Source organism: Phyllostomus hastatus, unplaced genomic scaffold (assembly GCF_019186645.2).
Source record: "Phyllostomus hastatus isolate PE091 unplaced genomic scaffold, TTU_PhHast_1.1 phas_scaffold_216, whole genome shotgun sequence".
NCBI classification, from domain to species: Eukaryota; Metazoa; Chordata; class Mammalia; order Chiroptera; family Phyllostomidae; genus Phyllostomus; species Phyllostomus hastatus.
In genome coordinates, this window is record NW_025334018.1 from 13422836 (window position 1) to 13440484 (window position 17649).

Sequence of the window (17649 nt, forward strand, 5' to 3'; positions counted from 1 at the left end):
GATGGCCTCTCATCCACCCCTGCCTGTGCCGGTTCGGCCCATTTCCCCTTCCTGCTTTATGTTTCTGTTGTCACATTAGAAAACTTTTTAATGCAGCGTGTTCATTCCCAAATTGGGGTAGCTATTGTCTTCTTCAAAAAAATGCTTTTAACCTTCTTAACCTTTGTTGTATTTAAGTGTTGTATACCCTGTCCTGAAACCTAATTGCAGTTTTCTGCTTCGGTATGCCTTTTGTCATCTCAGTCACAGTTTTGTATCCTTTCGCCTCCTCGTTTTAGGTGGGAGAGTCCCTTTCAGCACTTCCTGTAACGTAGGTCTTGTGGTGATGGGTTCCCTCAGTTTCCATTTTCTGGGAAAGCCCTTATTTCTCCATCATATCTAAAGGATAACTGCTGAATATGTTACTTTTGGCTGGCGATTTTTCTCAACATTTTCAATGTTTGATTCTACTCTGTGCTAGCCTGTAGGGTTTCTGCTGAAAAATCTGATGATACTCTATGGGGTTTCCTTTATAGGTTATAGTTCCCCCTACCCCCGGCTGCCTTAAGAATTCTTTCTTTGGCCCTGGCTGGTGTGGCCCAGTGGATTGAGCATTGGCCTACCAATTGAAAGGTTTTGGGTTTGATTCCCAGTCAGAACACATGCCTGGGTTGCAGTCCGGGTCCCCAGTGGGGCAGCATGTGAGAGGCAATCAATCAAGGTATCTCTTGCGCATCGATGTTTCTCTCCCTCTCTTCCTCCCTCCATTCCACTCTCTCTAAAAATAAATAAAACCTCAAAAAAAATTGTTTGCCATTAACTTCTGACAGCTTTAATGTAGTATCTCAGAGAAAGTCTTTTTGCATTGAGATAATTAGGTGTTCTGTTAGCTTCTTGAATGTAAGGATCCAGTTTTTTCCATACATACATTATTATAAATCACAATAGCACAAGAACAGGTGGAGGTAGAGCTGTGTTAAGCAGGGAGTCCAGGGAATGATCAAAACAAACCATATGCAGAGGTAGGGAGTCAGAATTCCAGTGGGCCCTCTCCCTAGCAACTTGTGCTCATCTGGAAGCCAGAAGGCAGTGGAGCCTTCAAAGTGCTGAGACAAAATGACCTTCAGCATAAAACTACGCCCAGCCTCACTATTAACTATGTGTAAACGTACCACATGAAGATACATTGAGAACTTCAAAATCTCAAAAAAATGTATCGCCCATGACCCTGTCTCAGAAAGCACGGGAGGGCATGTCTCGTGAGTGTGTAAACAAATGAAAAGAGGAATCCCTGACGTGAGGAAAGAGGACAGCCAGCACCGAGAGACATAGAGGGAGTTCTAGGAAGAGCAGGAGGTGCCCCAGGTGACAGTTTATTCCAGGCCTGAAAACAGCCTGGCCCAGGGGAGCAGGGGGATGGACGCTGGGGGACAGGCCCTTCACGGGGACGCTGGCAGCGGGTGTGTTACACTTAGAGGGGGCTTTAAGGTGAGTTTGGGGGACACATGGATAAAATAAATGAATGCAAAAAAGTAAGGCAATTACAATTCTAGGACAAACAAAATTGTTAAGAAATAGAATTATTTACTACTTGACTTAGCTGGGAACAATATTTATGTAATCTTAACACTCAAAACATCAAACACTGATGTAACTAAAATTGTGGTAAAGCTGTATGGGGGAAAACTTTAGTTCAGAAGGCGTGTGTGTGTGTGTGTTTGGTGCATCAATAATAACCGTTAATATTTAGCATGTAGTATGTATCGTGCAATATTCTAAGCACTACACACACACACACACACTATTAATTGATCCTTACATCAGTCTATGTGGTAGATGTATTATTATTCCCATGTTATAGGTGACGGAGCCAAGGCACAGAAAGGCTAAATAAGAAAGCTATTTCTTCATCAGTAAGAAGTGAATGGATAGCTCCTAGAATTGAAGAAAACCTGTACACATCTTAATTATATTTTTAAAAAAAGCAGGAGTCCAAGGACAGGTGAAGTTGGAAGTTTTTTTTAATTAGCCTTGTAATATAAGTGTTATTTTAAAAAAAATAAAAGTTTCCCCTCTAAAAAATGGAAAATACATTAAGTGAAACTACCTGGATCATAAGATAGCTATATGCAATCTACTTAAGACAGACATAGTTATAGAGGTATATGAATATATAGGTGCGCGGGTATACCAGTATCTTTTATTTATACCAGTAGCAAAATAACAAATCTCATCAACATTTAGGCATAAGCTTTGGAGTCAGATAGACTTAAACATTTATTGGCTTTCCTAATTACTCCCCTACCCGTGAGAAGGTTGTTGTGTCTCCTTGTGTTGTCACGTGACTTGCGGTGACTTCCTGTGGGAGGAGCGTTCTTCCCACAGACTCCAGGCTTGGTGAGTGGAGCGTGTGCCGGATACGAGACCCCTCTCACCCGGTCCTGTCCTTTCTCCCGTCTTTCCTAGTCCGTGAGGAGCTAGGGTGGTAAAGTGGGGACTTGGAATTTTTCTGTGGCTTCATCTTCACTGTTTCCACACTGGTGGTTACCAAAACTTCTGGATTCTACCTTCTAATATCTTTGTAATGTAAATATTTTTCCCAGTCCATGCTTCTAATGACCTGGTCTGGGCCAATCTGCTGAAGCACCGCAGGCTCTGCGTTTTGTATGTTCGTTGTCTAAGTCAGCTTTACTGTGACAGCAGCTGAGTGAGTGGCTGCCACGGAGACAAGTAGCCCACAGGCCTGAAATACCGTCTGGGCGTTTACAGATAAAACATGTCTCCTTCGATCCAGATTACCGGAGTGCTTCTTAAACTTTGTTTTCCCGGCCTCTGGTTTTCCCTTACCCCTCATCGCTGAAGCTGGCTTGTTATCTTATCTGTGTTTTAACACATATCTTTTTGCTTTACTCATATTTAACACTGCTCTCGGACTTCCTGGTGTCCTTTACTGGAAGTAAATTCACATTCTTTGCTGATGGTAATCTTCACTTCCGCTCTGCTTTTCTTGGCCTTCTTGGAATTTCTGTCATTTTTGTCGTGCTGGCTCATTTCTCAGGCTTTTCTCGATTCCTCCTCTTGTTACACCTATGTCCATCTTCACAAATTCTTTCACAGCCTTCAGGTCTCAGGTTAGGTATGTTCCTTTGGAATCCTGTCTTTGACTTTGAAATCAGAGTGCGGTGCTCATGCTGCTGAGTCCTGTACCCGCCTCATGCCTGTGGCTTTATTGCTCGTCATGTGCCCTGCGTCAGTGGTGACTTCCTTTCCCGTGCCTGGCTGTGTAGTAGTTTGATTATTTCAATGGCAATAAAATGGAAAGTTCAGCACACTAAGAGGTCGAGATGTGGTCAGCATTTCACTGGCCTTTTATTTCCAGTGACGTAGAGTCCAGGAGTGCAGCAGTGCCTCCAGCGCCTTTGTCTCTTTGCCTGAGAGTAGGAGCTACATCGGTCAAGTGCTGCACAGTTGTGCTGAGGGCATTAACTTAAAAATAGAAGGCCAAAGGGAGCCCTGGCTGGTGTGGCTCAGAGGTTGGGTGTCTTCCAGAAAACCAAAGGGTCGCTGGTTTGTTTCCGGCCAGGGCACGTGCCTCGGGTGCTGGCCAGCTCTCTGGTCGGGGGGTGTGCGAGAGGCAACTGATTGATGTTTCTCTCCCAATTTTTCCCTCCCTTCACCTCTCTCTAAAAATAAATAAATAAAATCTTTAAAAAAACCGAAGGGAGAGGCAACAAACATTTATTTCAGATTTTTTTTTATTTTAAAAAGGACAGCTAGTTGGGAAGCACTGATCAGGCAGGAACCCAAGTGGTGTTCTAATGAGTGGGGAAGGCAAGGGGCCTTCATAAGAAAGGGGAGGGGAGCAGGTCCATCAACAGAAGGAAGGCGTTTCCGTGTGTGCAGAGCAGCCTGCGTAGTGATGCTAATTCTGAAGCATGTTTTCAGTTTGCAGCCCAGTAGTCTAAATATCTGCTTTATTGTTATCCTTGCAAACAGTTCTGTGGGCCACTGTGTTGTCTAGGCCCAGCTCCAAGGTCATTGCCAGTCCAACATCCCAAACGTCTGCGGGGTCAATCGGCCGAGGCAGTTCCTCTGGGGACAGCAGCTCCAGCCCCATTTATATTCTGTTTTAAAAAACCGGCAAACAAGAGAGGGCTGAACGAGGCCTCCAGCTGGGGCTCTGGGGGGAGTTTGCCGACTGGCACTCCGGCATCTAGTGCATGTGTATACATATGCATATATGTATATATTAGTATATATTATACATACACAGACACATATGTACCACATCTTTATTCACCTATCATTGGACACCTAGGTTCCTTCTGTATCCTGGCTGTTGTAAATAATGTTGCAATGAACATAGGGGTACACATGTCTTTTCAATTTAGTGTTTCCTTTTCTTTAGGTAAATCCCCAGAAGTGGAATTTTTGGGCTGCATGATATATCTATAGTTTTTTGAAGAAACTCCATACTGTTTTCCACAGTGGTTGTACCAGGTTTAGTCCCACCAACAGTGTACTAGGGTTCCCGTTCTCCATCCTTGCCAACACATGTTATTTGTGACTTTTTGATAATAGCTGTTCAGACTGTGTGAAATGATATTTCACTGTGGTTCTGATTTGCCTTTCCCTGATGATTAGTGATGTCGAGCATCTTTTTATGTCTGTTGACCTCCTTCCTGTAGGTCTTTGGAGAAATGCCTTTTTATGTCCTCTGCTCATTTTTTAAGATATATATTTTATTGATTATTCTATTACAGTTGTCCCATTACTCCCCCTTCATTTCCCCTCCACCCTGCACACCCCCTCCCACCCACATTCTCGCCCTTTAGTTCATGTCCATGTGTCTTATGTTCTTTGGTTTCTACATTTCCCATACTATTCTTGCCCTTTCCCTGTCTATTCTACCTACCATCTATGCTACTTATTCTTCGTACCTTTCCCCCTCTCTCCTCCTCCCACTCCCCTGTTGTTAACCCTCCATCTGATGGGTTAACAACATTTCATGTTTTTGTGTTTTGTGTTTGAAATGGAGAAATGTGATCTCCATTTCTGTGGTTCTCTGTTCCTGTTCTAGTTGTTTGCGTAGTTTTTGTTTTAGGTGTGGTTGTTAATAATTGTGAGTTTGCTGTCATTTTACTATACCTGCTTTTTATCTTCTTTTTCTTAGGTAAGTCCCTTTAACATTTCATATAATAAGGGCTTGGTGATGATGAACTTCTTTAACTTGACCTTATCTCAGAAGCACTTTATCTGCCCTCCATTCTAAATGAAAGCTTTGCTGGATAGAGTCATCTTGGATGTAGGTCCTTGCCTTTCATGACCTGGAATACTTCTTCCCAGCCCCTTCTTGCCTGCAAGGTCTCTTTTGAGAAATCAGCTGACAGTCTGATGGGAACCCCTTTGTAGGTTACTGTCTCCTTATCTCTTGCTGCTTCTAGAATTCTCTCCTTCATTTTAATCTTGGGTAATGTAATTATGATGTGCCTTGGCATGTTCCTCCTTGGGACCAATTTCTTTGGGACTCTCTGAGCTTCCTGGACTTCCTGGAAGTCTATTTCCTTTGCCAGATTGGGGAAGTTTTCCTTTATTATTTGTTCAAATAACTTTTCTACTTGTTGCTCTTCCTCTTCCCCTTCTGGTACTCCTATAATTTGGATGTTGGAATGTTTAAAGATGCCCTGGAGGTTCTTAAGCCTCTCCTCATTTTTTTGAATTCTTGTTTCTTCATTCTTTTCTGATTGGATATTTCTTTCTTCCTTCTGGTCCAGTCCATTGATTTGAGTTCCAGTTTCCTTCCCATCACTATTGGTTCCTTGTGCATTTTCCTTCATTTCACTTAGCGTAGCCTTCATTTTTTCATCTAATTTGCGACCAAATTCAACCAATTCTGTGAGCATCCTGATCACCAGTGCTTTTGAACTGTGCATCTGATAGGTTGGCTATCTCTTAGTTGCTTAATTGTATTTGCTGTGGAGCTTTGATCTGTTCTTCCGTTTGAGCCATTTTTTTTTCTTGTCGCGACTGTTATGTAAAGGGGCGGAGCCTTAGATGTTCACTGGGGCAGGTCAACCCTGTCGCTGGGTTGTGACGCTGTATGTGGGGACGGGGTCCGAGAGGGAACAGTGGTGCTTGCTTCACTCTCTGTGGGATTTCAGTCCCTTCCGCCGCTTCCCCCAAGCAAACTGTGCCTTTCTGGTGCTAATTCCAGTGTGGGTGGGCTTGTGCACGTTCTAGGACCAGGTGGATCTCTCCCCCGTGAGGCTGGGAGTCTCTTCCGGCACCTCAACCCCCACAGGTGTTTTCAGTCTGTGCCCTGAGGCTCTGTTTCCTGGCGCTGGGACCCTGGGTTACGTAGTCTCTCACTCCCCAATTTTTCCTGGTTTATCTGCGCACGAATGTGGGACCGCCCAGTCCACCAGCCACCTTGCTTGCAGTGCCTTGCTTCACAATTGCTGCCTCGCTGAGTCTGCCCGTTGCCACCCCAGGCCCAGGGTTTGTCAGCCGCTGCCCGCTGCAGTCTTGGGCGCCTGAGCCCTGTGCCACTGCTTTTTGTGCTGCGACCCCTCTCCACCCAGCTACCCGTCTCCGCCCCTCCTACCAGTCGGATGAATGTGTCTATTTTAAGCCCTTGGTTGTCCGACTTCCATACAGTTCAATTTTCTGTCAGTTCTGGTTGTTATCTTGTTTCTAAATTGTTGCTGTCCTTATTTTGGTTGTGTGAGAAGGCACAGTGTGTCTACCTACGCCTCCATCTTGACTGGAAGTCCTTCTCTGCTCATTTTTGATTGGATTATTTTTTTGCCTTGGTTGAGTTGTGTGAGTTACTTAAATATTCTGGATATTAACCCCTTATCTTATATGTTATCTGTGAATATATTCTCCCATTCAGTAGGTTGTCTTTTTGTTTGTTGATGGTTTCCTTTGCCGTGCAGAAGCTTTTTAGTTTGAAGGCCCATTTGTTTTTGCTTTTATTTCTCCTGCTTGAGGGAACATATCAAAAAGTTATTACTCAGACTGATGTCAGATAGTTTACTACCTAGGTTTTCTTTTAGCAGTTTCGTGGTTTTAGGTCTTACATTTAAATCTTTAATACATTTTGAGTTTGTTTGTATGTGTTGTAAGAAGTGGTCTAGTTTCTTTCTTCTTCTTTTTTTTTTTTAATCTATCCAGTTTTCCTAACACCATTTTTTGAAGAAACTGCCTTTACTCCATTGTACAGAATATATTCTTGCCTTCTTTGTTGTAGATTGACCATGTAGGTGTGGGTTTGTTTCTGGGCCCTTTACTCTGTTCCATTGACCTGCAATGTTTTATGCTGGTACCGTGCTGTTTTGATTATTGTAGCCCTCGAGCAGAGCTTGCTGTCAGGCAGTGCGGTACCTCTGCCTTTGTGCTTTCTCAAGATTGCTCTGGTTATTCGTGTTTTTTTGTGGGTCCATATGGATTTTAGCATTATTCTAATTCTGTGGAAAATGCCATTGGAAGTTTGATAATATTGCATTGAATTTATAGATTGCTTTCAGTTGTATGGACATTTTTAATGATGTTAATTCTTATTAATGAGCACAGTCTATTCTCCCATTTATTCGTATCTTCATTTTCCTACTTAAGTGGAAAGTATAGTTTTCTACTGATAGTTTCCAAGTATAAGTCTTTTACCTGCTTGGTTAAATTTACTCGTAGGCATTTTATTATTTTTGATGCATTTGGAAATGGGATTGTTTTCTTAATTCTCTTTCTGATAGTTTATTATTGTATGAAAATGCAACCTATTTCTGAATATTAGTTTTATATCCTGCTACTTTACTGAATTCATTTATTATAAGTTACAGGTTTATGGTAGAATCTGTAGGGTTCTTTTTTTTCCTCAATCTTTTGCTTTTGATATAGAATTAACACAGAAAATGAATGCAAATGCTAAGTTGTTAGCTTCCATATAAGACTTAGTTTAGAACTTCTTGAAATTTACTTGAAAAAATTAAACTGAATGAACAATGTAAATGAATTAAAAATTCCATTAAAGATCATAAATAAAGTATTATATAGTTGCAGTTGTCAATTTGATAGAAGTCTTCTTTTCGGAGTCCAAAAAGAGTGATGATTTGAATAACCTTATTTAACATTTATCTTTAAAAGTATAAAATAACCATAATTCTACTTGAATTTACATATAGGATATTGAATTTTTATGTATTTTGACAACTGAAGAGGCATAAGTACATAAGTAAAATAAATGAAACTTGGAAAAGAGGTAGTTGACATACATTGGGTTGACCAAAAAGTCTATTATGTTTTTTCTGTAAAATAAAGACACATTTTTTATTTTCACCAATAACTTTATTGATCTGGATATTTTGAGTATATCAGCTCTCTCCTTCTATTGGCTTCTAGTGGGAAGAGGCCAGGGGTGCTGCCAAACACCCTCCAATGCGTAAGAGAACCCCACAGCAGAGAGTTATTTGGCCAAAATGTCAATAGTACCAAGAAACTTCTCAAACCACTTTTGACACATTTGATCAGTCACAGCACCTTGTCCATACACTGCACAAATCTTTCCTTTTGCGTTTCAGGTGCATTTTTTACCTTTCTTGAAATAATAAAGTATAATACACCAAAAATGTTGTATATTTTCTTCCATCTTCAATATTAAAATGACTACAAAAATGCACCAATTTTGATAAGTTTTTTTTAAAGCACGCTGATATGACAGCTGTCCATAGTAAAAGTGGATCTAGTAAAAGTGTTTTGAATGAAGTTAAAGGCAACTAAGCACTTCAAGAGCCATCGTTCAGAAAACACATAATGGACTTTTTGGCCACAGTATGTTACAGCTCTATGTGAGGAGGCAAGCCATGTTCACCTATGCTGCTGTCCTAAAACTCTTTAATTCTCAGTTGCAACAACAACTTCGTTTGACGTAGTCCAATTTGTTGAGGTTTTCTTTTGTTTCCCTTGCCTTAACAGATATTATCAGAAAAAGTATTGCTAAGAGAAATGTCTGAGATCTTACTGCCTATGTTTTCTTCTAGGAGTTTTATGGGTTTGAATGTTATATTTAAGTTTTTAATCCATCTTGAGTTTATTCTTGTATATGGTATAAGAAGGTGATCTGGTTTCATTTTTTTTTTTTTTTTTTTGCTTGCGTCTGTCCAGTTTTACCCACACCACTTATTGACTATCTTTACCCCATTATACCATTGTATGTTCTTGCCTCCTTTATCAACTGTGAATTGACCATATAGGCATGAGTTTATTTCTAGGCTCTCCATTCTGTTTTTTTAATCTATATGTCTGTTTTATATGCCAGTACCACACTGTTTTGGTGACTATGACCTGATAGTATAGTTTGATATCAGGTAATGTGATACCTCCAACTTTGGTTTTGTTTTTTTTTCTGTGATCGCTGTGGCTCTTTGTGATCTTTTGTAGTTCCATATAAAGTTTAGGATTATTTGTTCTAGTTCTGTGAAATACGCCTTTGGTATTTTGATAGGAATTGCATTGAATCTATAGATGGCTTTGGGTAGTATGGACATTTTAATGATGTTAATTCTTCCTATCTATGAGCACAGTATGTGCTTCCATTTATTTGTACCTCCTTCAGTTTCTTTCTTCCCTTAAATTTATTCCTAGATATTTTATTATTTTCCATGCAGTTGTAAATTGGATTGTTTTCTTAGTTTCTCTTTTTTTTGTTCCTTATTGGTATATAAAAAAGCAAACTATTTCTGAATATTAGTTTTGTATCCTGCTGCTTTACTGAATTTATATATCAGCTTTAGTAGTTTTTTTTGGTGAAATTTTTAGGGTTCTTTATATATAGTTGCATATTATTTGCAAATAGTGGCAGTTTTACATCTTCCTTTCCAATTTGGATGCTTTTTATTCCTTGTCTGATTGCTGTGGCTGGGACTTCCAATACTTTGTTGAATAATAGTGGTGAAAGTAGACGTTCTTGTCTTGTCCTTGATCTTACAGAAAAAACTTCGAGCTTTTCACCTTTAAGTAGGATGTTAGCTGTGTTTTGTCATATATGGCCTTTATTATGTTGAGGTATGTTCCTTCTATCCCAACTTTGCTGAGAGTTTTAATCATCAATGGATGTTGGATTTTGACAAGTGCTTTTTCTGCATTTATTGATATAATTATGTGATCTTTATCCTTCATTTTCTTTATGTGGTATATCACATTAATTGATTTGCAAATTTTGTATAGCCTAGCATCCCATAAATAAATTCAACTTGATCACGATGTATGACCTTTTTAATATATTGCTGTGTTTGGTTGAGCACTTTTGTATCTTATGTTCATAAGGGAAATTGGGCTATAGTTTTCTTTGTCGTGTCTGTGTCTGGTTTTGGTGTTAGGATAATGCTGGCCTTGTAATTGAGATTGAGAACCTTCCTTCTGTTCAATTTTTTAGAATAGTTTGAAAAGAATAAGTATTAATTCTTCTTTGAATATTTGTCAAAATTTACCAATGAAGCCAGTTGGTTCAAGGCTTTTGTTTGTCGGGAGTTTTTTGACTGTTGATTCAATTTCATTAGCTGTCGTTGTTCTGTTCACATTTTCTGTTGTTTTTTTTTCTTTCCTGATTTAGCCTTTAAAGATTGTATATTTTGGGGAATATATCCATTTCAGGTTTTCCAATTTGTTGGCATGTAATTATTTACAGTATTTTGTTGTAATCCCCTGATTTCTGTGGTGGTGTTCATCACTTCTTTCCTTTCTGATTTTATTTGGCCACTCTCTCTCATTTTTTTTTTTCTTGATGAGTGTGGCTAACGGGTTTATCATTTTTATCTTTTCAAAGAACCAGCTTTTGGTTTCATTGATTTTTTTTTTGTTTTATTTTAGACTCTATTTTGCTTATTTCTGTGCTGATCATTATTTTTTTTCCTTCTCACTTTGGGCTTTGTTCTGCTTTTTCTAATTCTTTTAGGTGTAAGTTTTGATATTTTATTTGAGATTTTTCTTGTTTCTTTAGGTAGGCCTGTATTTCTATAAATTTCCCCGTAGAACTGCTTTGGTTCTGTCTTGTAGATTTTGGATTGTTGTGTTTCCATTTTCATTTGTCTCAAGGTATCTTTTTATTTCTTCCTTGATCTCGTTGTTAACCCATTTATTGTTTAGTAGCATGTTATTTAGCATCCATTTATTTATGTGTTTTTCAGTTTCTAATTGATTTATAGTTTCATCCACTGTGATTGGAGAAGATGCTTGATAGGATTTCAATCTTCTTAAATTTTTTGAGACTTATTTTGTCACATAATATGTGGTCTATCCTGGAAAATGTCCCATATGCACTTGAAAAGAATATATATTCTGATGCTTTTGGGTGCTAAAAAATGTCCTAAAAATATTAAGTCCATCTGATGTAACATGTCATCTAAGGCCACTGTTTTTGTTGTTGATTTTCTGCCTGGATGATCTACCCAGTGATGCCGATGGTGTTTTGAAGTCCCCTACTATAACGGTGTTATTATCAGTCTTTCCCTTTGTGTCTGTCAGCATTTGCTTCAGGCACCCCGATGGTGGGTGCATAGGTTTTTATCAGAGTTATACCCTCTTGTTCGATTGACTCCATTATCATTATCAAATGCCCTTCATGGTCCCTTTTTACAGCCTTTGTTTTAAAGTCTGTTTTCCCTGATCTGAGTAGTGTCACTCCAGCTTTTTTTCATTTGAATGTGCTCAAAATGTCTTTTTCCATCCCTGCGCCTTCAGTCTGCGTGTGTCTTTGGACTTGAAGTGCGTTGTTACAGGCACGTGTGTACAGGTCTTGTTCTTTTAAATCCATTCAGCCCTCCTATATCTTTTGATTAGAGAATTTATTCTACTTACATCTAAAGTAGTTATTTATATATTGCCATTATATTGTTTTCTGATTGTCTTTGTAGTTTTTCTCTGATCCTTTTTTATTCTCTGTTCTCTTTTCTTGTATGTTGATGACTTTCTACAGTGCTATGCTTTGGGTCTTTCGATATTTCTTGTGTATCTCTTACAGATTTTCGGTTTGTGTTTACACATGCTTCATGTATGCCAAGCTGTGATTATGGCAGACTGTTTTAAGTTTATGGTTGCTGAAGTTCGAACACATTCTAAAACACTGCACCTTTTACTCACCCCCTCCATGTTTATTCTTTTGTCATTTTTTTTACTTCTCTTTTTGTGTGTATTTCTTAATTTTTTGTTTTAATTACCCATGGTCTTTCTACTTTTGTTTTTTAACTTTGGCTCTAGCTTTATCTGTGATCCCCTGCTTTGAACTGTTTGCCTCTCTCAGGGATAAGTTTTTTCTTTTCTGTATTTATTCACGTTTTTGCTCTTCTTAGAGAAATCCTTTAACGTTTCTTGTAGAACTAGTTTAGCAGTGACTGACTCCTGTAGCCCTTTCTCATGTGGGGACTCGTCGTCTCTCCTCTGGCTCTGAATGACAGCCTGGCTGGGCACGGCAGTCTCGATCGTGGTCTGTGCCTCTCGTCGCCCTGAACATGTCGTGCTGTTCCTCTCTGGCCCGGAAAGGTTCTTGTGAGAAATCCGCTGACAGTCTCAGGGGAGCTCCCTTGTACATTAACTGTTTTTATAACTAACTGGTTTTCTCCTGCTGCTTTTAAGATCCTCTCTGTCTTTGACCTTTGGCATTTGAACTATGATGTGCCTCGCTGCGGGCCACTTCGTGTTTGTTTAGTTTGGGACTCCTCGTGCTTCCTGGGTTTGTGTGTCTCTTCTCTTTACCAGGTTGGGTGAAGTTTTCAGTTATGAAAAAATATTTGAGGTAATATTTTTCCAGTCCCTTTCTCTCTTTCTTCTGGTACCCCTCTGATGCAAATCCTCGTATTCTTAATGTTGTCCCAAAGGTCCCTTAAAATATCTTCATTTTTAAAATTTTTGCTGTTACGATTGGGTGTTTTCTGCTACCTTGTCTTTCAGATTGCTGACTTGATCCTTTGTTGTATCTAGTTGAGTTTGATTCCCTCTCGTGTATTCTTCATTTCAGTTATTGTATTCTTCATTTCCGACTGGTTCTTTTTTATGTTTTCTCTCTCCATTTTTATGTTTCCTGTCTCTCGGTTGGGGTTCACATTGAGTTCATGTACTCTTTCCCTCAGTTCATTGAACATCCTTATAACCAGAGTTGAGAACTCTGCATCTGGTAGGTTGCTTGTCTCCATTTTGTTTCGTTTTCTTTCTGGACTTTCATCCTCTTCTTTCATTTGGGATATGTTTCTTTGTCTCCTCATTTTGGCTGCCCCCCTGTGTTTGTTTCTATGTTTTAGGTAGAGCTGCTACATCTCTTGGTCTTGGCAGAGTGGCCATATGCAGTAGGTGTCCTGCGTGGTCAGTGGCACAGTCTCCTTTTGCACCTGGGTGCCCCTGGCATGTCCCTTGTGATGACTGTGTGTACCCTCCTGTTGTGGTGGAGCCTTGATTGCTTGTTGGTACGTCAGTGCGTGTACTCACGCTGCCTGGAAGTGCGAGCTGACCATGTCCACGTTGGATGAGCTATAGTGTGGCGGCTGATAGGAGCTGCCATAGCAGGGTCTGGTGCCAGCTGAGCCTGCCCTTTGGGCGTGTCATTTGTGGAGCTTGTTGGGGGGTGCTCTGGTGTGGTCTCAAGTTGGCTGCCAGGTGTGTTGGAACTGGATCCTCTTGTGGGCAGACTCTAATGAAGGTCAAGGTCAGCCACTGCTTGTACCAGGTTTGGGGTCGTCTGGTAGGAGCTACAAAGTGATCCCAGATGCTGCTTGTGCTGGGCTTGGAAGTGCTTGGGAGAGGCTCTTCTGCGAACCAAAGTCGGCTGCCACTAGTGTTGCACTTGGGATTCTTTGATGGGCACCTGTTGTGAGCTGAAGCCAGCTGCTACTTGTGCCACACGTGTGGCTGCTTATTTGAGGCTCTGTTCCAAGTCAGGACTGGCCACTGCTTATGCCAGGCCTGGGGACTACCTGATGGGAGTTACAATACAGTTGAGAGCAGTCACTGCTTGCGCCAGGTCTGGAATAGCTCAGCAAGAGGCACAGGGCATGCTGAAGCCAGCCACTGCGTGTTTGGGGTTTGTGGACTTTTGAGAGATTCTAGGAAAGTTGCAGCTCAAGCCGAGGCAGGCCGCTGCTTGTGGGGGAGCTGCTGGAATTGGTTCAGGCTCAGCGCGTGAGCTGGGTGGGGCTGGGTCTCAGGGAATCAGCAGCGCAGGGTGAGTGCTGTTAGCCAGGTTAATTCAGAGCTCAGATCTGGCACCTGCCTTGCCTGTGGGATTGGTGCAAGGAGAGCTCAACAAAGGAACATTGGCATCTGCCAGCACTGCTGTGCCTAGAGCGAGGTGCCCCGACTTTTGCCCCTTTAGCCCTTGCCCTGAAGCTAGTCAGTTTAGCTCCTCCCCCTTATATCCTTGGCTCTTTCCAAGGTGCTGCCTTTGCACCGGAGCCCCCTGGCAGTGAGTCTGTGAGTCTGCACGTGGTCCTTTTAAAGCCTGCAGTGCCTAATCCTTCGGCAGCCTTTCCTCTCACTCAGATGCAATCCCCACTAGCTTTCACAGCCACATGTCATGGGGACTTCACTTCCTGGCAGTGGACTCTGGGCTGCGGACCCCGGTGTATGGCTGAGACCCCTTGCTCCTCAGGGGGGACCTCCTTAGCCAAGATATCCATCCCATTTCTTAACTGCCACAGGCAGGTATGGGACCTGCCTCTTTCAGCATTCCCACCCCTCCTGCCAGTCTCCACGAGGCTCTTCTTTATATTCTTACCTACAGGCGTTCCACGCAGCTGGCCTTCAGATGGTCCCCAAGGTTCTGTAATTTAGTGGTAATTTTGATGTGGTTGTGGGGGGTGGTGAGCACAGATTGACCTACTTTACTCTCTTGACCAGAAATCCCATTTTATTCTTTTTGATGTAAGTGCAATTGTTTTCTTCATTTCTCCTTCTGATGGTTCATTGCTCTATATTAATTTTGTATCTTAGTACTTTTCTGAATTATTCATTCTCTTAATTTTGGGTGGATTCTTGAGTGTTTTCTGTATGTAGTGTCATGTCATCTGTAGTGTTAATGGTGATGGAGGATTATTTTGAGTGATCTCTGAAAAACTACCTCCAGGTCTTGATAATTGATGATTCCATGAATGCGAATGGTCACAGAAAAAAAAAATGCCTCCAGTGGTGACATTTGGTGATTCCCTTCAGCTTCCTGCATGACGACCCTGATATGACGTCCCAAATCTGTAAGCCACACTCAGAGCTCTCAATGAGCTTCCAGTTTTTTATTGAAGTAAAACATAGTAAGTATGAATATGCCCATATATACGCACACACACGCATAACAGAATTATAAGTGGAGTACAGCTGGAGAACCTCTCACAAGCTAAACACGCCCACGTAGCTCAGATGAAGAGATGGAAGGTAGGTGAGTCCCACAGAGGCCCCCAGTCACACGTGCGTCTGATCTTCGCCCTCACAGGGGGTAGCCGGTTCCCTGCTACTAGCACACAGATTGATTTTGCTTTTCCTGTGTGTAAGTGAAGTTATACAACCATACACTTTAGTCTAGTTTCTGTGTGTGGGGGTGTGGGGGGCAGGCACAGTATTTATTGCCAGCGGGCCCCTGGGTGTTCAGAGGGTTGCAGTTGGTGGTGTATCTCAGCGTCTTCTGCAGCGGGGTGATGGCCGAGTCTGATGTCTTTAGTTCAGTGTCAAGTTTATGAGTTTCACTCACGTTGTTGCGTAATTGTAGTTTATTCAGTGGAACACCACAGTTATGAATCCGTTCTGCTGTTGATGGGAAGTTTCCAATAGCTGTTGATGGGTAATTTACATTCTGGGGCACTTGTTAATACTACTTCAGTGAACATTTTAGTGTATAAATGGACAGCCAGTGATTACTAGATATTCGAGAAATCCTTCAGCAGGAAAGAATAGAAAGAAATGAACCCCAAAAAATCAAAATGAAAAATTTATGGAAGAATTTGAGGTAATTTCCAGAAAATAGAACAAAAAGACAAAAATAAGTGAATACGAGAGAAAAGTTAAGTGTTACAAGGGAAGAAATATAAACATAAGTTACAAGAAAACTTCCTTAAAACTGAAAGACATGAATTCTGATATAGGAGAGACTCCCACCAGAACACGCAGTAAGGGACTCGCATCAAGGCACGTCGTCGTCCAGTTCTTGATTGGCTCTAAGGAGCACCGTGGACACAGTGAAGACCAGAGGAGAGAGACACTCCACGGGCAAAGGACCAGGAATCAGAAAGGCGCTGGCGTCTGCAGGAACAGCATTGGAAGCTAGAAAACAATGGAACAATGTCCTAATTCTCAAGGGAAAATTACAAACAACTTAGGATTCTGTATCTACTGTAACTCTTGAGCAAAAAAAGAAAAAGGACTCGTGGACTCAGACACACTGGTGATTGTGGGGGTGGGGGTGGGAGAGGGTATGGGGAGATACCTGGTAATGGGAAGAAAGCAATAAAAATGAGCTATTTTCAAAAAAAGGTATGAGGGTAGAATGAATTCATTTTCGGACATGCAAGAATTCAAAACATTACCTTTTTTGATCCCTTTCTCCTGAAGGACGTGCTCCTAGAAGACATGGGAGGTAGGGAGTGGGGACTGGCCTCGCAGCGGCGGAGGGACTCGCCGGGGTGACGGCGGAGGGAGTCCTGGGATCGATGCCGCGGTGCTGCTGGCCCGAGCGCAGCGGGTCCAAATGGAGCAGGAAGACGGAGGGTTCAGGGGAGGGGGTTTCTAGGAGGTTTTTTTTTTGTTTGTTTTTGTTTTTGTTTTTGTTTTTTTAGGAAAAAGAACTTCGGATAATTTTTTTGCATTTGAGTATTTCAAAAATGGTAAATATTTTGACTGGCCTCATAGAATATATGAATATAAAATATAGCTCACAGGGAATGATACTTCATGGTGATAATACTATAGATAACTACTGATTACTGACTTACCAAAAAATCAATATTACTCTGTTGGGAGGATGTGTGTTTTGGGGGTAGAAGTTAGGGTGTGGGGACTAGAAGTGAAATAGTTAAATTCTTACACCCCAGGGTGGGGCAAAAGTAGGTTTACAGTTGTTCGTATGGAAAATAATACAACAATAAATAATATAAGAATAAACTGTTTTTGCATATTCACAACAGTAAGCCTACTTTTGCCTCCCCCCCAATATTAGGATGATTTCTAAAATCATACATTAAAAAAATAGTAGTATAGACATATTATTTAGATGTATGGAAGTAAATATCAAGAGGACAACTAAAATCAGATGCAAGTTATTTGTTTTTAATGAATGAAATTTGGAGAAGAGATGGGTTAGGGGATTACTGCTTTTCCCTGACCGATATTTTGACACTGTGTGATTATTTTTAAAAGTGATGAAAGCGAGTGTATGCCTTGCTTGATAAAACTAAAAACTGAAACAAAAATAAATATTAACAAGCTCCTTTAAGGAGTGTTAGGATTAAGCATCCCCAGGAAGAGAGAGTCAGCTATAGAGAAATGGAAACATGTTTACCTTTCGTATTTAAAAGGGCTTTTTTCTTTATTTCTGTTTTTGTTCTGTTTCATCCAAGGGCTTCAAAAACAAACCAAAAAAGATGGGTCACATAAAGCCAGACCTGATAGACGTTGACTTAATCAGAGGTGAGTTCCAGATTTGCTGTG

At 41.0% G+C, this 17649-nt stretch overlaps 1 protein-coding gene across 2 annotated transcripts in view; it reads left to right on the forward strand.

Moving 5' to 3' along the window:
• PHTF1 (putative homeodomain transcription factor 1) overlaps positions 1-17649 on the forward strand; it is a 44640-nt gene that overhangs the window by 7836 nt on the left and 19155 nt on the right. Inside the window, exons 1-2 of one of the 2 annotated variants that reach the window (XM_045816640.1) lie at positions 12693-12763; positions 17559-17628. In XM_045816640.1, the coding sequence (XP_045672596.1) occupies positions 17583-17628 (46 nt within the window). In that variant the 5' untranslated portion in view covers positions 12693-12763; positions 17559-17582. Of the gene's footprint in view, positions 1-12692; positions 12764-17558; positions 17629-17649 lie in introns of those variants that run through there. The other variant, XM_045816638.1, reaches the window with a different exon arrangement.